General features: G+C 36.1%; 1 protein-coding gene and 1 long non-coding RNA gene across 2 annotated transcripts; both read left to right on the forward strand.

Annotated features, from left to right (window-relative positions):
* The first annotated feature begins 1288 nt into the window (after nucleotides 1-1288).
* Nucleotides 1289-2887, forward strand: LOC110891357 (UPF0481 protein At3g47200). Its single transcript, XM_022139054.2, has one exon. The coding sequence runs from the start codon at nucleotides 1297-1299 to the stop codon at nucleotides 2731-2733; it is 1437 nt and encodes a 478-aa protein (XP_021994746.1). The 5' UTR covers nucleotides 1289-1296; the 3' UTR covers nucleotides 2734-2887.
* A 947-nt stretch (nucleotides 2888-3834) lies between these two features.
* On the forward strand, nucleotides 3835-4809 carry LOC110887438. The gene is made up of 3 exons (XR_002563306.2): nucleotides 3835-4201; nucleotides 4429-4600; nucleotides 4674-4809. It is a non-coding gene; the product is annotated as an uncharacterized LOC110887438 (long non-coding RNA).
* Nucleotides 4810-23281: the final 18472 nt, after the last annotated feature.

A 23281-nucleotide genomic window follows, 5' to 3' on the forward strand; every position in this document is an offset into this window, starting at 1 on the left:
TGCAACGATGACAGGTGGAGGTGGATGATGGTGGTGGTAAGTAGGAGAGGGAGAGAATGAGGTGAAAAAAGAGCGTGAAGTTTCTTTTAGTGGATTATCTATATATACACAAGTTTTTAAATACTTTTCGTTTATTTATTAAGATATTTTGGAATAAAGGACTAAATAGACAAAACTACACTTGTATGATCTGATTTAACAAAAAAAACATATATGAAAATTCTAGCGGATATATTGTTTTTAACAAACAAACAATCTGATATATATCACATGGTGAAAGTTCATTTGAGAAGAAAATTTAATTGAGAAGGAAAAAAAAAAAAAAACAGGATAATTTTGTAAACATTAAATAGTTTTTTTTTCACTCATCTCATTTATTATCATTTTTGACTAATTAATTAATCATAAATACTATTATCCTCCACACTAATTTTTTTTTGCCTACACACATCAAAAGTTGTATCCTACATATTTTAAAATTAATATTACACGTTGAAATTTACCTTACACAACTCGTAATTTATTCTATACAACTCGTAATTTATCATACACTTTAAATTATTTTATTTTTCTGAAAAAATATATATTTTGAAGATAAGTTACAAATTATTTAATATAGTTAGCTATTAAAGAGGAAGACTAAAAATTTAGTGACCTATGTAGATTTACCAATATACCTTTATAATAACATTAAATAATTATATTAAATGAAGTAAAATAAAACATTCTTATCGGTTGAATTTTTTTTCTTCTTATAAAAATTTTCTTCTCATTTGAACTATTCACTATATTACATACTCATAAGATATTTTCAGATGTGAGATACAATATTACAAGCAGGTAAAGTTGAAACTTGAAATTATCAATTTTCATCTAAAATCCATTCCATTGCTACAAGAAAGCTCCATCTCTATATGAAGTCTTTAAAGCATTTAAAGTTGTCATTTTCTTTTCATTTATTTTAATTGGTGAATGGTGAACCTAAACATCTAATAACCATATAAATATAATAAAAAAAACACTTGTCAAATAAATTCTAGTCTCGTTTACTTTTCAATAGATAATTACGTAATTGTATCTATACTTGTACGTTTTCAATTCATTTGTTTATAAAATTACTAAAATATACACGTTAATCTTGTAGTATTTTTATTAAATTATTAATAACTAAACATATAAAGGTTTCATGTTTCAACACATAAATATAAAAAACATAAAAAAAAGAAAAAAAAAAGAGTGGCCAAGAAATGACACGGTGTTCGTTAAATATCTCGTTACACGCTACCAAACTAGATCATGTTAGCATGTTGGTACCCTCTATCCCTACATTCTCACCACACCATTCATATATATAAATTCCAAAGCCAATCAAAACTTTTTCCTTGTAAAGATAGGAACATGGATATCGATACTCGAAGTTGTGTAGAAGAACATAGTGTCACAATTTGGGAGGTCAAGAGGGATCGACTCACGGCGATGCAACACAAACTCTCCGACACACCCAAACTTCTTAGCGTCGCGGCTGGCCGGGCCACTTGCTCCATCTTCAAAGTCCCACAAACGTTAATCAACGTCAATGGTAAATCATACCAACCCACCATCGTCTCCATCGGACCATTCCACCACGGTGAGCCACACCTCGAGATGATCGAGGAGCACAAGTGGCGGTACCTCCGCCAGTTACTAAACCGAATACAAGTTAAAGGGATGGTCCTGGAGGACTTGCTGAGGGCCGTGCAACCGCTTGAGCTCACGACCCGAGAGTGTTACTCCACGACCATCCCTTACAATACCGATGAGTTCATCGAGATGTTGGTGCTCGATGGTTGCTTTATAATTGAGCTTTTTAGAAAGATTGGTGAAGTGGTGGAGGCTGGCGACTCTGACCCACTTTTTAACATGCCGTGGGTCTTTTCATTTTTCTTACGGGATGTGATTCGTCTGGAGAATCAGATCCCATTTTTCGTTATCGAGCGTTTGTTCGAGTTAACGAAAACTCCAAATAGCCCAACGCTGGTAAAACTAGCGTTGGACTTCTTCAATAAGGCCGTACAAAGACCCGATAGCATTTTGGAGAAATACCACTCCAACATCAAACCCAAGCACTTGCTCGACCTTCTTCGGTCAAGTTTTCTTCCACACGATCTCGAACACTCAACAAAACCCGACAACCGCCCACCACCACATATAATTCACAACATCTCAAAGCTCCAACGATCCGGAATCAAGTTAAAGCCAAGTGAAGCCGAAAGCTTCCTCGTGGTTAACTTCAAACACGGTGTAATCCATATGCCGCCTATAACAATCGACGATTTCATGTGCGCGTTTTTATTAAATGCGGTTGCATACGAACAATGTCATAGTGGATGCCCAAAAATATTTACAACTTATGTTACATTGGTAGATTGCTTGATCAACACATCTAAAGACGTGGGGCTATTATGCGATTGGAACATTATCGAAAACTATTTAGGTACCGAGGCCGAAGTTGCAACGTTTTTCAACAATATGGGAAAGGACATTTCGTTTGATATCGATGTGAGTTACTTGGCTCGATTATTCGATAATGTGAACCGCCGTTATCGTAGCCGGAGGCACGTTCAATGGGCAAGTCTTAGATACACGTATTTTAACACACCATGGTCGTTTATATCCGCGTTGGCTGCTTTCCTTTTGTTGATTCTAACCGTTGCGCAAACAGTTTACACGATCCTTGGCTACACTCGTTCTTAATCGGTCACGATCATCAAATGTATAGTCTTTTAATATTTTGTGTTATTAATATGAGGTTGTTGGTAGTTTGCCATAGAGTTGAAGTGTGTATATTTATATTGTTATATGCATTATTGAGGGAGAGCGAAAGCACTTATTTTTTTTAACGGAAACGAATCCTTTAAATGAGCTACTGGCGAAATTCACGATATCGGGATACCCTCGCCTCCGAACCGAGGGAAACCCTCACCAAGGGCTAAAGCCCGTGAACACTCGTCCGAAGGCACGACAGTGCGTTGAGGTAAAACCCGCCCAGTTCAAGGATCGAACTAGCGATCTCCGCCTACTCGCCTAGTCTCCCATCATCACCAGGTGCTGCAGAAAATAATGGGGAGAGTAGGAATCGAACTTGGGTTCCTTAGAACACCAAGTCTCTCCCATACCACTTCACCACCACAGAGCCGTCCCCGTAAACTCTTGAAAAAATTTAGGCCTCGGGCGACGAAAAGAATTGAGCCCAAAATTATGGTTAAGGGTAAATAAATTAAAAAAATAAAAACTTAGGGATAGACCAAAGACTCGACCTTAAGACCTTTACATTATTTTGGGATGGTTTTTGTGACTACAACACCAATACTTTTTTGCATAATTAACGGATAAATATACTAAATATATAATTTAATAAATATATACAAGCTTATAAAAACTTTTCAGGCCCTTTGAAATTTTGAGCCTCGGGCGTCGACACGGGTTTGCTGAGCTCAGAGCCAGCCCTGCACCACCACCTCATTGACAAGCGAAAGCACTTATTGAAGGACAAAAACAATACATCTAAGTTTTTGTTTTGAGGAATTCTAAATTTGGCTTGTATTGTGAGATATTTGTAATTTAAAATTGACTACTAATTAGCGAAATTCAAAACATAAATAAATGTGTAGATTTAGGCAATCAAAGATTTATGTATTTTTACGATCAAAATAAAATAACAAAAATTTGTTAAAAGGAGACTGTTTGGCAACTTCTGAAACCGTGTTCTGCAAGCCAATTATATTAGACTTATGAACTTTGAATAAATGATTAGAAATACTTTGATTTTAAAAAACGATTGATTGATTGATTGATAAAAGGAATACATTCAGACATATATGCCCTCATACATCCATATGTTTCCTCTAATTATCATATAAGTATATCTAGTTATCACTAGTCTTATGAATCTTATTAACTACTCTTCTAATTAGTCTCGTAAACTTTATAAAAACTAAAGTAAATCAAGTAAATGTTCCTTTTAGAGAGAAAAATGTCCGGAGAGTCCCTGTGGTTTGCCCATTTTTCACCTTGTCCCTAAGGTACCTCTTTTATATAAAAATCTTACATGGCACTTTGGTTTCAGGTTGTTAAGGTAGCTGATTTTGGTGTTGCGAGAGTAAAGGCTTAGACTGGTGTCATGACAGCCGAAACGGGGACATATCGATGGATGGCTCCTAAGGTACCTCTTTTATATAAAAAATCCAGAAAAAAGTAATAGTTGTACTAAAATTATGATACGGGCATGTATGCCTGTTTGACCCATTTTACATGCAAGAGAGTAATTGGATCAAATTGCCGCCGACCAACCGTTTAACAAAACTGATTGTATTATGAAGTTCCATTTTTTAAATCAGTGTTTGTCTTTTGTCTTTGATTTTATTTTAATAACTTACTTTTTTTTTGAAGGTTATTGAACACAAACCCTATGATCATAAGGCTGATGTTTTCAGTTTTGGGGTTGTGTTATGGGAGTTACTAACTGGGAAGGTATATATATATTTCGGCTGGATCTAATTATCGTCTTTCAAGCCTAATTCCTACCGCCTTAGGATCCGAGTTCAACTACACAATGGTCGATGTATGTGTGTTTGCTATTTCTAAATTGTTTGAATTTCGTTACTTTTAAATAATAATTTGTTAATTTATTACAGTGTAAGCAACAAAAGGGTGGATGGGAATGCGGCTACATGGTTCTCCAACATATGTTTGACTTTGTCAATTTGTATCAAAACCAATTTCCCGATGAAGTAAGTAAAATATACTTGTTTATCAATTTATTACTTAACTGTTTATTTTTTTTTAAAACTTAGAAGGTTTAGATGTATATAACATGTAAATATATACATAGCTTTATTGCCGATGTTATCGATTTTTCTCTTTGCCTTTAGATTTATTCTATAATATTTATAATAACTCTTTCTATCTAATTTTATTTTAGTGGCACGACACGAGAGAGGCTACGGATAATGATATAGATGTTTTGTTGATGACGTTGATGCCGAAGTTTTTTAACGAGTTAGGTATTTCGTTAGTTTAGCTTATGTGTAATTTGTTATGTATTCACAAATGATTGTAATTTGACGGGTTTATTTCCGAATTGGATGTCTACGGGTTTATTTCCGAATTGGATGTCTACGGGTTTATTTTGGATTTGAATGTGTATTGTTTTGGTTTGATTTGAAAATGTTCCATTGGTGTATATAAGGTTGATGTATTTTTTTTCCAGCAAATGTATTTTTGGAAAATACGTATTCAGTAAATGTATTTTTTTTTCAGCACATTATAAGACGGTGTTAAAATGGTATTAAAAGACGGGGTTCACCTATAAATGTTTTGATATTAAAAGACGGGGTTCACAAAGTTTAAGCCGGCGTTCAAATAGAACACCATCTAATAAGAGTTGATTTTAAACCAGTGTGGTTTAAGACGGTGTCGTCTTAAAACCCATTTCACCCCGTCTAAAGCTCAGTTTTGTAGTAGTGGTTGAACCAGTTAGAAGTCTGAACTATTAAGAGTCAGTGCAATGCTTAACCATTTAGAGGCAAATGTCTGACCAATTCAGATAAGATGTATTAACCATTCAGACTCAGTATAATGCTTAACCATTTAGAGGCAAATATCTGAACCATTTAGACATATGCTCGCAAAACATATAGTCTGAACCATTAAGCACTGAACTAGTAAAAGGTATGAACCATTAAGAGTTGAAACAAACAACCGAATTAGGAAAATCGGTCTAACGGTGAAACCGGGCTAGGTCATATCGCATATGGAATTTGCCACATGATACGGGCCGTCGATGCTTTTTCATCTACCATTTATGGGTCCCATAACTCCAAACGTAACTAAAGTTATGCATTTTTTTGAATGGAATATTTTTGTGTAGTTTCTTTCTATCTAACTGGTTTAAGTATGCGTAGCTAATTCTTGCATGTGGTCTGTATATCATATTATCATAATTCCAGCAAAACCACAATGTACGTAGGATAATGTTGCGTGGTCCATTGATGTATGAGTATATGACTCATGGTTATCATCAAATGAACGTTGGCAAGTTGAGTTTCATGGCGACAAACGAGGAACATACGTTTCATAAACACCAAGATAAATATATTATTTTAAAATAGCATTTAATGACACAATTATATGTGTTTCATGCACTCGTATTTATAATTTCAGTTAAAGAATATTAAATTAAAATCCAGAATAAAACTATAAATAAGTAAAGTTTTTTTTTTTTAACGGCAAGGAACGACGTGTCAACCACCGTGACATCGGAGGCTGTGGCCAAGGTCGACTACGTGACCGCGGCCAGCCCCTTGGCTCTCCCAGATGCGCGGAAACCCGACCTCCACCCGCCCGAAGGCACGCCAGTGGAATAATCAGTAAAACCTCGCCTCCCATCCAAGACGAACCGGCGCCACCCGTATTCGCCCTTCACCTGAATGTCGCATAAAATAATGAGAAAAATGGAAGTCGAACCTGGGTTACAAGGAACACTAAGTCTTTGGTTAACAAAATCTTTGGCTTTCATGCTTTCTACAATAATTATATTATTATTATTATTATTATTATTATTATTATTATTATTATTATTATTATTATTATATTATATTATATTATATTATATTATATTATATTATATTATATTATATTATATTATATTATATTATATATTATATATTATATATTATATATTATATTATATATTATATATTATATATTTTATCTATTGTTGACGAACAACTATGAATAGTAATAGTAATTTTAAATTTATAATAATATATAGCTTTTTAAATTATTTATTATTTTAATATTGTAATACTTAATTATTATATTTGTTCTTAACTTTTTAACATATTTTCGTTGTTTTCCTTTTCTTAAAACACATTTCCTCTATCATTTATTTTTTATTTTTAATAACTATTTTTTCCTTTTTCAGATCATATTTCCTTTTTTAGTTAATTTGATACTTTTTAATAACTTACGTTCGTTAATTTTTTTCCCTTGACATTCCGGTATAAGTTTTGTTAAAAACAAACATGTATTTAAAATAGAGTTTTATTTGGTATCATAAAACGGTACAATTATAAACTGAACTGATTATGACGGTTTGGCTTTCTAAACAACATGTTTGATGCAGGGATATCAGATATTATTTTATATTTATTTGAATTTTAATTTCCTAATATTTTGTTATTTAGTTTCCTATTTGAATTGTAATGCCCAACTATAAAATGGGATCTAGGGTTTATTGTTTACTCAGTTTTGGTTGATTTATAATAGAAAAGAACACTGTTCTTGGAACCTTTGGCTCGATTTATCATCTTTGGTAATCAATTGTTCTTGAGCCATTTGAGTACGCTTCCGATCCGTATCATTTGGTATCAGAGCTTTGGTTTTCAAATGGCTCTACGTGGAAAAGAAGAAACTTTCATTCGTAGATTCACCGCCGGAGACAACGATGGAGTTCCTTTTAATCCGCGAGGATATGGTGATCATTCTCGTAGATTCGCCGCCCGAGGCAACGAGATTGTGGACCATGAAAACTTTCATGAATCATGTGATGGTTATCATCCCCGTAGACTCGCCGCCCGAGGCAACGAGGATCCCGACCTTATCTATGATTCTTCTCCCGTATTTGATGAGTATGAGGATGATGTGTGGTATGCTTGGGCAACCGGTGGTTCATATCGTTGTGGTTTCGATGAAGCCATGAGATTGAATGAGAATTCCTTGAGTCTGAAGATCGCAGCGGTAGAAAACGGTGGTGATGCGGTGAGTATTAGGGGCAAGGGGGCGGCTGGTGGTGGTGAATCCCAAAACGTGGTGGCTATGGGTGAAGAATCGGTGATGACGAAGATTCCAGTAAATGAGCCAATAATCACGGGGAAGTTGCAGACTTTGGGATCTTTTATTAATTTAAAAGTGCAAAAGGAAGTATCAACAAAAGGGAATAGTGGGCCTGTTCGTTCACGAGCTTCAACATTGGGGGCTGCTATTCGTTTCGGGTCCATCCGACTCAAGTTTAGTGAGCCAACTTTTTATTATAAGTCAATGACACGAGTGGACAGGAGACACTCTAATGCTCCATTCGACCCAGGTGGTACAAATTTAAAGTCGGGCGAGATGGTTCGTGAGGTTGAATTTTTTGTGCGGGTCGTGATAATAAAAAATTGGAATCGGGTTGATGTTCCTTTTGACCCAGGTGGGTTTGGTTCGAAGGCAAAACTCAAGGACGAGTTTTTTTCGAAGAGGGAGAGTATGATGCAGGGATATAAGATATTATTTTATATTTATTTGAATTTTAATTTCCTAATATTTTGTTATTTAGTTTCCTATTTGAATTCTAATGCCCAACTATAAAATGGGATCTAGGGTTTATTGTTTACTCAGTTTTGGTTGATTTATAATAGAAAAGAACATTGTTCTTGGAACCTTTGGTTCGATTTATCATCTTTGGTAATCAATTGTTCTTGAGCCATTTGAGTACGCTTCCGATCCGTATCAATGTTTCTTTTCCAAATAACGTTTGTTATACTTTATCATTTGCTCCGTTTCACCGCAACGCGCGACGTCAACAAATCTAGTTAAAGATAAATAAGGGTGGGAGGAGCACCCTTAATTGAGCCCATATAAACTCATAAACCTGACTTATAGAATAATGCTCTCTCATTTAAACCTACTCTAAAAGCATTTCGATCCAAATGGTATGGGGCACCTGTTATGGGTGAAATTCTGAGCCCATATCCTGACTTTGTATCTTGATTTTTTATTAGTTGTATATGATCAGGATACCGGATCAGGATACCGGATCAGGATACCGTATCAGGATACCGGGCCAGGATATTGGTAATATCCTGAGGCAGTATCCTGACTATTACTAACGATTGGCTTGTAAAACGTTGGTTGCAAGGTACCAACGTTAAAAGACTTGATCTACCTGAAGATTCGCTCAAGGTGGTTGAAAAATGGACGTTGATGGTGGAAGAATGGGTCTTGTAACGGTCAGAAAGGCATATTCCGCGAGAATATCGGATGTTGGTCAATGTTATTGACATTGTAACGGTTATATGAGCTAAAGACCCGGTTTTGTAGTCAATAAGCACGTGGAAGACGAGTAGAAGCAGCCCCCAACGTTCAGAATGGAATATTCCAAAGTATCTCGGAATAATAGGATAGTTTGTTGGTTTCTTTTACTATAAATATGGATGGCCAGATCTCGTAGGACACTTCACTTCAACTCACTCCACTTCTAACTCTCGAATTCATACACAATTCACTTGTAATCGCACATTAACACTCATCACTTGCAATCATTGTAACACTTAGTAGAGATCTGAGCTTTATCCTGCACTGTATTCTGGTTATTCAAGCAATAAGAAGAACAAGGCAGCTGCGATTGTCAGCTCCCGAGGTTTTATGCCGGCGATCTAGATTGATCAAGGGCTTTCCTCGTACATCTCGTGTCATTTACTTTACTTTTTTGCTCATTGTTTGATCGTAGATACAGCTCAATATCCTGAGCCGTATCCTGAAACTGTTTTAGCAAATAACTTAACTTGAATATTTTTCACACATATTTCTAGCACACTACCTCACTTAACTAATTTGATCACTTAATTACTTCGGTAATTTTTGACCAAAACAATTTGGCGCCCACCGTGGGGCAAGTGGTGCTATTTCTACTAAAAGCTTTTGTAAAATCGTTAATCGGTTTTCTATTTTCAAAACTTTTTGCTATACTATTTTCAATGGCTTCGAGATCAAACATGAGCTCTTCCACCGTGTCTGCTACAACCTCTACAACAATTGGTTCGATACTCCCACCACCTCCTCCGAGAACGCAAGCCTCTTCACAAGGAACCGAAATTCATGTGGCTCGGGATGTTATTCCCACTCAGAATATTCAGGGATCTAGTCCTGTTTTGGCCTCTAATGAAGAAATTCTAACTTTGTTTGGTAGTGTACATGAACAGATGAGGCAACAATAGGAGACCAACCAAATGCTGATGAGAGAGATACAACTCTTGAAATCTAGCTCAAGAAGGCCCACTGAGGATACTGTCACTCCCTTGCAGCCTAGATCTTTGAACTTCAGTTCGGCAGTATATACTGAGGATAACAGGGGGAATATTATGCCTAGCCATTCCCAGAGTCATATTCCGGAGATACCCTCTTCGGTCAGGGTGTCAACTGTGAGAAATCCAGGATATGCTCCAGGATGCGCTCCAGGATATGACCAGAATCACCAAGCTGGTAACTTGTCCATTAACACCAGTATCCCTGTTACTAATAATCTTGGATCATTGCAGGATGCAGGTGTGACATCAGCGATAACCAGAGAGCTTCAAAAGTTGAAGGATATAATATCAAGTGTGCCTGGGATAGTGCAGCCTATACCGGAAGTATCCCGGGATAGTCACAATATATCCCGCTTTGCTCACCCCATTTGTGATGCAGAAATCCCAAAGAGATTCCAGACTCCTAACATGAAGCTGTATGATGGGACGACGGATCCTGAGGAGCATATTGCCCAGTATAGGGAGAGGATGGAGATTAACCCTATCCCACCAGAACTTAAGGAAGCATGCTTGTGCAAGGGCTTCGGCTCTACTCTAACAGGATCAGCCTTGAAATGGCTTCTAAATGTTCCACCTCATTCAATTACATCATTTTCTCATTTAGTTAATTTGTTTAACAGTCAGTTTTCTTGCAGTAGAAGCTTTGAAAAACTAACAAGTGACCTCTACAGGATAACACAGGGACCTCAAGAATCCCTAAGGGATTATGTGAACAAATTCAGCAGGGAATCCTTGGATATCCCACACCTTGATGTTGCTACAGCAGTCCAAGCATTCAAGATGGGACTACAAAGGGATTCCTAGTTTTATCAGGATCTTGTGATGAATCCTTGCAGGAACTTGGACGAAGCTCGAAACAGAGCTTTGCGATATATCAGGCTTGAAGATGATAAGAAAATGCAAGAGAGGATGAATGCATCCTCAACATATGAATCAACGAACAGGAAATCAGAATCTTCACATAAACCATACCGCTCTAGGCCGTATGATAAAAATGAAAACAAAAGAGTGAACGTTGTCCAAGACGAGGATCCTGAGGAGTATCCTGAGTTGTCAGAATATTGTTTTTCTGTTAATATACCTGAACTGATGTATGCTATGCAGGGTTTAGGAGACAAAGCGAGGTGGCCTAGGAAGAACCAACAGAAAGCTGATTGGAAGGATAAATCCAAATGGTGTGCCTTCCATGAAGATTTTGGACATGTCACAGAGGATTGCATTGCTCTGAGGAAGGAAATAAGCTATCTCCTGAGCAAAGGTTATCTGAAGGATCTTCTGGGAAGAAAGAGGAATAAGGGTCAGGATACTGAGAAGGATCCTAAACGTGCGGCATCACCGCCTGTGGATGCCAAGATAATTAACTTTATTTCAGGAGGATCCGACATTTGTGGAACTTCATACTCTGCTGCAAAAAGACATGCGAAAGAGGCTAAGGCAAAAAGGGGAGATAAGCCAACCAGGATGTCAACCCTCACGACTGATAAAATGATCACGTTCGATAGTGATGACATGGATACTGTCCAAGATCCTCATCATGATGCTCTGGTAATAACTTTATATGTTGCTAATCACTTTGTACGCAGGATACTGGTGGATAATGGCAGCTCAGTCAACATCATCCAATTGGAAACATTGAAGAGGATGAATGTATCTCCGATGGACATTACTTCGAAGTCCACTGTGCTCGTTGGTTTCAGTGGAGAAGCTAGGAATACCGTAGGGGAGATAAAGTTGCCAGTATATGTTGAAGGGGTCAACTCCATACAACGCTTCTGCATGATGGACTCCTTATCCTGCTATAACATCATACTGGAAAGACCATGGATTCACGATATGAAGGTTGTGCCATCAACATATCACCAATGCATCAAGATCCCTACCCCTTGGGGAGTTGTCAAGGTTGAAAGTGATCAGCAGGAAGCGAAAGAACGCTACTCATCCTCAATGAAATCCTCAACTAAGCCTAGTGCAGCATAGCAATTAAAGATGCAGGCCCAGGATATCGTGGAGGATTCGGAGCAGGATGTTAAGAAAATTATCCTGGACCAGAATAATCCAGATATCTCGGTGCTTGTAGGAACCAATATCCCTCAGGATATTGAAAATCAATTAACTAACTTTTTGAAATGCAGAATGTCAACATTCGCATGGAAGCATGAGGATATGACAGGTATTTCTAAGGATATCATAACTCACAAGCTTGGAATTGACAGGTCTTTCAAGCCTGTCCAGCAAAAGAGAAGGAAGTTTGCTCCAGAACGAAACATAATTATTCAAGAAGAGGTTGAAAGACTATTGAAGTCCAAAATGATCAGGGAAGTCAAATTTCCCAAGTGGCTAGCAAATGTGGTCGTGGTTCAAAAAAAGAATGGGAAATGGAGAGTTTGTGTAGATTACACAGACTTGAACAAAGCATGTCCTAAAGACCTTTCCCTCTGCCTCATATAGACTCGATGGTGGATGCCGCTGCCGGTCATGAAATGTTAACCTTCATGGATGCATCCTCAGGATTCCAGCAGATCCAAATGGAACCTTCAGACCAGGAGGATAATGCTTTCATGACACCAACAGGTATTTACTGTTATACTGCTATGCCTTTTGGTTTAAAAAATGCAGGTGCAACGTACCAGAGATTGGTGAACATGATGTTTAAAGACAAACTGGGGGACACCATGGACGTGTACATTGACGATATGGTAGTCAAATCCAAGAAGGCTGAGGATCATCTCTAGGATATTAAAGGAGCATTTGATATCTTGGACCAGTATAATATGAAACTAAATCCTGCCAAGTGCCATTTTGGATTGGGGGCAGGAAAGTTTTTAGGATACATGGTGACTAAAAGGGGGATAGAAGCAAGCCCAGAGCAGATTAAAGCTATCTTGGATATCAAGTCACCTTCAAATATGAAAGATGTTCAAAGATTAACAGGGCGAGTAGCAGCATTAAACAGATTTATATCAAGATCCTCGGAAAAATGCAAGGAATTCTACGATATCCTGAAGAAGAATAAGAGGTTCGAGTGGGGAGAAAAGCATGAAGCAGCCCTACATGAATTAAAGCAATATCTTTCAACCGCACCTCTATTGATGAAGCCCGGGGATGGTGAACCATTATCACTGTATCTTGATTTTTTATTAGTTGTATATGATCAGGATACCGGATCAGGATACCGCATCAGGATACCGGGCCAGGATATTGGTAATATCCTGAGGCAGTATCCTGACTATTACTAACGATTGGCTTGTAAAACGTTGATTGCAAGGTACCAACGTTAAAAGACTTGATCTACCTGAAGATTCGCTCAAGGTGGTTGAAAAATGGACGTTGATGGTGGAAGAATGGGTCTTGTAACGGTCAGAAAGGCATATTCCGCGAGAATATCGGATGTTGGTCAATGTTATTGACATTGTAACGGTTATATGAGCTAAAGACCCGGTTTTGTAGTCAATAAGCACGTGGAAGACGAGTAGAAGCAGCCCCCAACGTTCAGAATGGAATATTCCAAAGTATCCCGGAATAATAGGATAGTTTGTTGGTTTCTTTTACTATAAATATGGATGGCCAGATCTCGTAGGACACTTCACTTCAACTCACTCCACTTCTAACTCTCGAATTCATACACAATTCACTTGTAATCGCACACTAACACTCATCACTTGCAATCATTGTAACACTTAGTAGAGATCTGAGCTTTATCCTGCACTGTATCCTGGTTATTCAAGCAATAAGAAGAACAAGGCAGCTGCGATTGTCAGTTCCCGAGGTTTTATGCCGGCGATCTAGATTGATCAAGGGCTTTCCTCGTACATCTCGTGTCATTTACTTTACTTTTTTGCTCATTGTTTGATCGTAGATACAGCTCAATATCCTGAGCCGTATCCTGAAACTGTTTTAGCAAATAACTTAACTTGAATATTTTTCACAAATATTTCTAGCACACTACATCACTTAACTAATTTGATCACTTAATTACTTCGGTAATTTTTGACCAAAACAGCACCCATGTAGATGAACCCGCTATCCATTTCAACCCACCATTCTTAAATTGTTTCATATCACCATCCAATACATTTTTAATTACAATAAAATGAAAAAAACAAACAAATACGTCCATCTAGCATTGGGTTCACGAACCCCTGACATCCCATCTCTAGGCAATTGCGACAGTGTTCCCGTAGGAAACCATGAAACATGCGTGCTCATCTAGTGAACTCTCCGGCCACCCTAATAATTATAATACACTAGAAACTGACAAATTTCAACAACAAACATATCTCTCAGTAATCCGTAAGTTAAGGCTCTTCCTGTCGATGTTACCATCAGAATTTACCGAGGTGGTATTGTTTTTTTTTTCTAGTAGTGATATCTACCTTTGTTTATAATTAAAGTTATTTTCGATTTCATCTCCGACAGGGGCGGACCTACCTCTTTGGTAGGGGTAACCCCCGCTACCCCTTGGTCGGAAAAAAATTTGGAAAAATTAGTGTAAATTTTGGAAAAATTTGACGTTTTTTCGATTTCGTTACGGCTTATTTATAACACGTTACCCCTTGGTCGGAATCCTAGATCCGCCACTGATCTCCGACTTTTATGTATTTTAACTAGTTGAATCCAAAAATCTGATTTTCTGTGTATCATGCCCTGGTTTGCATTTCTTAAATATTTCCATCCAAATAGCTAACTCAGTTAGTTTTTTTTCCACTAACTTTCTTTAATAAAACCCATCTTTTAAATTAAAACACGAACACCCTTTTATCACCAACTTTGACTTTAGTGATGTAAAGGTCATTTTGGTTGCCTGATGTAATATGACATTGATAATTGAATGAAATTTTGTTTTGACATTAGTAACACATTTTGGGTGCTAAATACCATTATACCTCGATGACACATTTTGATATACTTGTCTCTGTTTCCTGCTAGTTGCCTACTAAATACTATACACAAATTGTTTAAGAGTACATCACATTTTGATCTTCCTGTGTACAAAATAATAAAAGCATTATAGACAAAAAAAAAAAAAAAACCCAATTGACACAAGAGATAATAACATGTGAAACAAAGACATACTAGTGAAATGAGCTCTAGCCCAGTGCTTTGGTGGGCTCAAATTAACTCATAGTATTCCCTCAACAGTCCATACTGAGCTTTGTATTCACCATGTAACTTGTAGCTGGCCATCATCTTAAAACTACATTACCTCTTTTGATGGGTAACATAACTCCTCGAAGATTTGGTCTAACTCATTCACAAAGAATTCATCAGAATCTACATTGCCAATGAGTCCTAGATCAATTGGTTTGGAAGGAGGTAATTCCATGACCTTCCAATATGGAGGTCATGGGTTGGAGTCTCACTTGGTGTAATATGTTTCAGGTGGGGTAGGGTTTTTACCACAGTGAGCCTTCGGACGTTAGGTTTCCCCTGGAATGGTGGGCGGGCCTGGTCACCAGTGTGGTTTGCGTACGCAGGGCGTGGGTGGCCTTTCGCCAATAGGTTTGCCCGGGTGGCCGGGCTTGTATAGTATTTGTTGGTCGTTCAAAAAAAATATACACTGTCAATAAAGTTGACTCTACAGTTTACATACGTCCTATGTGGGAAGTGTCATATCCCGACCCGCATCGAATTAGGTGATCGGGGAATAACGATTGTTCTTAGCTCATGACAACTAATTAAAAGTTAAATATTATTAAAGATCAAATTAAATAAATATCACAAAACAAATAACAATTCAATTAATCTTTCAAAAAGAAAATGTGACATTAAATAATGTGGTTTATTCTCTAAGACATCATCTCTACGGGTGTAAGGCCCTAGTACATATTTGACAAAAGTCGCAGCGGAAATTCGTGTCGTAAAATTTCTTTCATTACACACGTCTTGACTTACTTGAATGTTCATTTTAAAAATATCTGTTTTACAAAACAAAAGCATAACATCCGTTTGCTAATGTACATACTCGATTAATCCCGTACAATCTATCTTGTGACTCGGTCATCGATCTCTACTCCTCGTGGTAATCGTCCGTGTTTTGCACAACCTGCACTCACCACATACAATCATAACATTAGCACACAATACATAAACAAAATTTAGTCCTGTACACTATCCCTTTCATTATCTTTCTAGCTTTAAGCATTTCATCTGCGTATCCGTATCCTGGTGAGGCTTCAATAAGGTACCTGCATTACTTTTCATCCTCGTGGCACACCATTAATAACGTATTACTCAACGCATCTAAATCATGCGTACATACATTCTTTCATGCATACAACCACATCTACATACGCACATGCCTTACTATACCTCTACATATATGCATACACTCATATGCACCTTCATGCATACATACACGCACATCTACATACGTACCTACATTTCTACATCTCTACATACATGCATATACTCCTACGTATCTTCATATATACATAAATACACAACTACATACGTACATATATTCCTATGTCTCTACATACATGCATATACTCATACGTACCTTCATATATACATAAATACACATCTACATGTGTACCTACATTTCTATGTACACGTTCAATATCTTGCATACCTCTTACCTACTCATACATTAATCACATGGGACTTGGACTTAGGTTTATAGCCCATATACATCAAAGGAACGATAAAAATCATGTTTGGGAGGCCCACCGTAGTCCACGGATAATATACCGAAGCCTATGATGCATAAATCACATAAATAACAAAATTTCAGCTTTTAGGACATGGGGAGGGCGTCGGCGACGGCCCTAGGGGGCGTAGGCGACGACCCTTGCATTTACACGTAGCCAAAAACCTCCGTAGACAGCAAAATAACCCGTCAGCAAAACTGACTTTCCAGGGGTCGTAGGCGACGGCCGTTTGGGGCGTAGGCTACGGCCTCTCGAAAATCAGTTTTCCTGCTGTGTTGTTTTTCATCGTTCGTACGCACTAAAACTCGCATAACTTTTAAACCGTTTACCCGTTTAACCTCCCGTTTCTTCCTACATGATTGTAAATTAACATTCTATCATGTGAACTTAAAATCCAACATCCGGGTTAAGGAAATTCTTGACTTATATGTTTTCGGCTTATTATTCATTTACGAATTATTCGACCCGTTTAAATCCATCAAATTACCTTCGACTTAGAAGACTACCCCCGACTAAGCTAATTCAATACTTACCTTAAAACTTTCATCATTACATAACCTTACATAATTTCCCCACAATCATGAACATGAAAATTCTATATTCATACCAAGAAGTGAATCAGAAGTCATTTACCTTGCGCCTCCGTGTTCGTAACCGCTTCCTTGCCTCATCTTGACCCGTTAGCCTCCCATGCTTGGTCCATGCTAGTGTGGTTCCTATCCTTTCATGCCGTCATGCCACGATAATGTTAGTATCCATGCTCATTCATATTAATACGCATTCTCCAACTCTTATCTACATTAACTTTTACTAACACGCACACGACATGAATTGTCAACCGCGTTGCTCAATATTTTCAAAATCCAAACTCGTTATCACACATAGCATGTAATTTATCTAACACATATTCCATGATCTCTCGATTCTTATATTTGTGTCAAAAATGCCTAACCATGCTATAAATTCTCGGTTGACTTTCAGAAAGTCAACCTTCTAACATATAACTTCCAACTATTGAACACGCATTTATGTTGATATGGTAGACCATATTAATAACATCATAATCATTTCATATATAATGTTGTATGACACATACTACTACATGATCACCTAGTCACATACACAATTTACCCATAATTAATTCACACATACTTATGCTTTCATGATTCTACATTTGACAACTACTTTGCTAAGTTAAACAACTTAATCATAACATCATCCTTTACTAGTATGGTCATATGTTATGCATTTAGTACACATTCACTTCCTAATCACCATTAAACAATTAATTAAATCCATGGTGACCGTCACACCATACAAGCATAAGGTACAATCCCCAAATACATGATTTTGATCAAAACCTACATTCAACCCGAATTCTCATATAAATTCCATCTAAAGCACATTATTCATGTTAGTTTAATACTAAACTCATCTTTCTACAATTTATTCATAATTCTCAAGACGTTTCATATAATTCTCATATCATAACATCACTTAGACATTTCATCGAGCACCTTGTGAGCGTACTACAATCTAAACTCAATGTACAAGTATCTTGTGCATAAGCTTACTGTCTCATATCAGAATCATTGATTCAACAATTACCATACAATTTTCATTCTAATTAGGTTCATTCTACAACATCATACAACATCTAACTTCACCCATCAAAATTCTATAGAACATATCACATATAGTCATCATCAACTTCATTCTACTACCACTACAAATGGGTTTTTCCCAAAACATCAACATAATCGAAATTAAGCATGCTATAGCTTCTATATATTCATTTTGTCTAGATTTCCTACTCAATTTCAATAAACATTCACGGATTACACATAACCCACTTAACCAAACATCACAAAAACACTTAATTCGACTTACTTTGTGTTAGAATCACTTAAATGATCAACATTCAGGTTCATGCATCCGAGCTTCCTTGAGATTTCTTCCCAATTTGATGAAATTAGTGAAACTTGGGTTTCACCTTTCCTTTGCCTTTGTTCGATCGACCTAGAGCCAGGCACACACACTGGCTTCTTTTTTTTTTTTTTTTATCAAATATATTACACATTTACACATTAGCCCCCTTGTCTTTTAAAGTATGTTTAGATTTGTTATTTCCATACTAACTTGGTCTCTTTTCTTAGTTTAACTTAGTTACACACATAAATTTAAACTTACTGTCGTTTTCTTACGGTACCATTTTACGGTCACCGTTTTCTGTTATTTAGCATCACGAAAATAATATTATTTTATAACATACAAAATTTGGGGTGTTACAACGTGTCATCATCAACTCTTCAAACTTGTTTACCTATATCATGTGCCAAAATATTTTTGGGTCAGTATAAGTTGGTTTTTCGTTTATTTGTTTAAAACGTTAACATGCGATCCAACGGTAGTTAAATAATAAAAATGAATAATACCAATAATTAAATCAGACACAACCAAACAACCAACATGATGATGTGAAACTGCGGTAAATACAATAAATGCAATAAAGATAATAAAGCGGTAAATGCGAGACTCAAGCTTACCGACGAGCGAATCTAAATGTGATGGTGATACTAGGCTACAAGCCATGGCCGTGGGGAACCTAGTCAGCCGATGGATCTATGGGATTAATGATTGCGATACTGATTAGTGACAATGGTTAGCGATACAAACTATAAACAAATAACAACTACCCACATAATTACACAATTTAACTTAATAATAAAAACTTGAAGTAATGAAATAATGCGTTAATGACACATAATATACCCCAAAACATTTACATTGTAAAAAGGGGAATTAGGAAAGGTCTACTTACGGGTTGCGTTTTATGATTCCTTGAAACAAATACACGAATGAAAGTGAAAAACTCCAAATAACAAAACCACCCTAAATATTAAATACGAGGTACAAAAACACAAATAAAAATATAAACAAAACTAAATCTAAAAATTTGGGGATTTTGTATAAATTAATTAATATTAAATAATTAATTTAACCGATTCATTTTATTTGTAAAGTACGTGTCTTGTGTCACCATGGTGTTCTAGATATTGGATGATCCGGATGATATCAAAGATCAACATCACTTGGAAGGTTAAGAGATTTCCCGATGAGATACTTTTACAAATAATATAGATCGATTACTTTTTATTGTTAAAACATATGAAAGAAGAACAAACCTAGAACCTACCATAGCAACTGAAATACCATCTGACGAACCAAATAGAGAAAATAATTGCAAGTCTCATAGGCCCTTAACCTCAGCTCAAAGATTTACATCCTCATCAGCCTTCAATGAATTTTCTCCTCATGCATTTGGGAGGGACGCTAAACATTTTACTGAGATTCATGTGCTAAACAGAGATGTAAGTAATGACTTGGTTTTATGTTTTATATTTGAACTTTTTAACTAGACAGGGTGAATTAAAGTTTTCTTTACTTTATTTCCTCTCCGTAGGCTCGTATTGTTCTTGAGGGCGTTGATAAGTTTAGCAAGTTGATTGGTTCTATGTATTACCCCGTTGTATAAAAATCTTCATTATTATCATTATCATTATGGCCTGTTTAAATAGTAGATTGTTGCCAAAGTAATTTTCTTGTCCATCCTGTGATTTGGAAAATGATCAATTTTAGGCCATTTTGATAACCCCGACGCAACGTGTCGGTTCAAAACTTGCCGTTAGCTAAAACATTTATAACTAGCAGTTACCCAACTGAATTTTATCTTTTTTATACGCACTAATGCCAAAAAAAGAGAAAACTAATTTTGTTAAATGAAAAAAAAAACTGAAGTTAAATATTTTAAAATATTTTGATTGATGATAATAAACCTGGATAGATCACCGTTTTACACGGGTTGAAATTACGATTTTCTTTAAAGTACGATTTTTTTTATATCACGACGTGTTTTCTATCTACATTTTGATGTATAAAGCTGAGCAGCTGCAATGCATGTGGTCATCCACTACTTAAACACATGCTAATTGTTTTGCCACATATGCAGTCCACGTCAATAATAAAACAAACGGTGTTAACTTTTAGTTGGTACGGGAACGCTGAAAAAAATGCGTTCAAATTTGGGATTGTTCGTGAATATTTTCTAAGCTAAAATTAATCTTAGCCAGTAAGTAAAAGTTAAAATTATTAAAATTCTATTTATCTAGTGAATACAGCTACTCCTATTGCATGTTATGTAATATTCGAAAGTTTTAAAATATATTAAAGTAAATAAGTAAAGGTTATTATTAGTTTTTTTTCCTACACTAATCTATATCTTTTAAATCTAATAAAAGCCATACCTAGGGGACGCATATCCCCCATCTAGAGTCTCTAAACCTCATTTTCCCGCCATTTTACAATTCCCGATTTCCCTTGAGTGAACCCGAACGCGGGATCAGAATACCTAATACGGGTCTCCATTCCATATATAAAACAAACAGGTTTCATCTTCTTGAACACACTTCATTCGCGACCTAGGGTTTCTACAACTTGAATATTATTTCTGCCTCTCCTTCATCATTCATCATTGCATCTCTGAGGATCTCAAATCGTCCTCTTCTCACCTAGGGTTTGTTCGATAGTTGTCGTTCTTCCATCCGTCTGCCTCATTGATTCGATTTAGTATTCTTCATTCAAAAGGTTTTTTTAGGGTTACTAATGTTCTGGATTTCGATTAAGGTTTCTTTAGGGTTTTTTTCTCTAATTCTCTATTTTTTTTTTTGCCTTACAATCATTTTTGTTCTTTGATTTATGTTTTGGATCTGTTTCTTGATTGAGAATCATGTGTTATCCCTAATTTATTTTATGGGTCTGCAAACTATGCAATATTCTGATCATACATATTGTTGAATGCTGATTATCTTTTTTTTAGTGTTTTGCATTCGTTCGTAATCTAGGGTTTCTCCATCTTCAATCATACATATGTTCTGATAATCAAATGTCTTCATCACAAAGGTACGAATCCCTTCCATATCTATAAACATTTTTTATTATTGATTATATTTATTTTTCTTTGGCTTTCAAACATAGTACCAGATCTGCAGATCCGCCATTGTTTCTTAACTAGCCATCAGTAAGTTAAAGGAAAACTCTAAATCTCGATACTTTGAAGCAAAATTTGTGTCTGAATATTTTTGAAAAATCACCCCGGTTAAATAACTTTTCTGATTGTTGTTGTTCTATTCTTTAATTTTGTCATATCCTTTATAAGATTCTGAGTAATTCTGATAATTGCTTCGGATTTGTGATTCCTAGGCATGTTGTTCTTCCTCGGGAAGTTGTGAAGGTATTTATAAAGACTCGACTTCTATCCTAAGTATATTGTAGATTTTCATATGTTATTAAGGTATTATTTGTGAAGGTATTTATAAAGAATCCGTTTCTATCTGTGAAGGTATTTATAAATCTTTTATATACAAAGAAATAATATATTTACCTGTGATATCTGATGGGAGAACTACAGCCTTCACTGCATTATGTGACACATATGGTATATTATGTCATTCGTTATCTCTTTTTGCAGGCTATGATCCGTGTGTGAAGATTATGGCTATGATGGCATGTGTGAAGATGATGAAAACATAGATCACATAAAATTCATGTAAGCATACCTCACCAGCAACAATACACCATGCTAAAAGACACATTAAATAACACAATAGCTATCATTCCTTAAAAATAACATACTATGCGCAGGTACTCTGTCAACGCAACAATCACTAGATGTCAAGGGATTGTTTTTGTATGTTTAATTTTAATAACCAATCAAAAATTTTATGATCCGTAATCATCTTTTTGTTAATTAGGTTGTTCTGGTGTGTCACTTTTTTATGTGATTGATGAGGAAGGTTATACAATTTGTCCATTTTATTTCTGAGTGGGGGAATTAGAATCTGTGATGATTCTGGCTCTTTTTTTTTTGTTAAGACGTGCTTTTATGATCTTGAACTGGGTTTGTTGTTTACTAAAAAAGATAGAACTTTAGTAAATATTTATCATCTTTCAATGTTGAAAAGGCATGTGAGAGTGAGTTGTTAGTGTTTACTGAATGTCGTTGATTGTTGACATGTTATATTATATTAATATGGTTAAATTTAAAATAAATTTGGACATCGGTTTTATCTGACTACTGATACGGTCTTTGTTTTTTGTGTTTTTTTCACATCCCTAAACATGAGAAAAGCTACTTTCTTCATTTTAACTTGAAAGGTAGATTTTAAACTAACTTATGTGATTTTTTTGACAGGTGTGTTGTTCTAGGCGTGCATCAAAGTGTGCTATTAATTTGTTATTGGAATTAGAATTTGCTTTTGATTTTGATTTTGATTTTGATGTTCGTTTGTGACTTAATTTGATTTTTTTTTATGTAGGATTAGATTGAGACACTCGACATCGGCGAAACAGCCACTGCCAAATCGAAAGGTCATAACTTTATCTTATTCGTAAACGACAACCCGGGGTATGATTTTTTTTTGAGACTAGGCCTCCAACAGGTTCAAATAACTCATTTTGTAGAATTTG

This window comes from Helianthus annuus, chromosome 11 (assembly GCF_002127325.2).
Source record: "Helianthus annuus cultivar XRQ/B chromosome 11, HanXRQr2.0-SUNRISE, whole genome shotgun sequence".
NCBI classification, from domain to species: Eukaryota; Viridiplantae; Streptophyta; class Magnoliopsida; order Asterales; family Asteraceae; genus Helianthus; species Helianthus annuus.

Coding starts and splice junctions, on each gene's coding strand:
- LOC110891357 (XM_022139054.2), top strand. CDS start 1,297: ATGTTAGCATGTTGGTACCCTCTATCCCTACATTCTCACCACACCATT.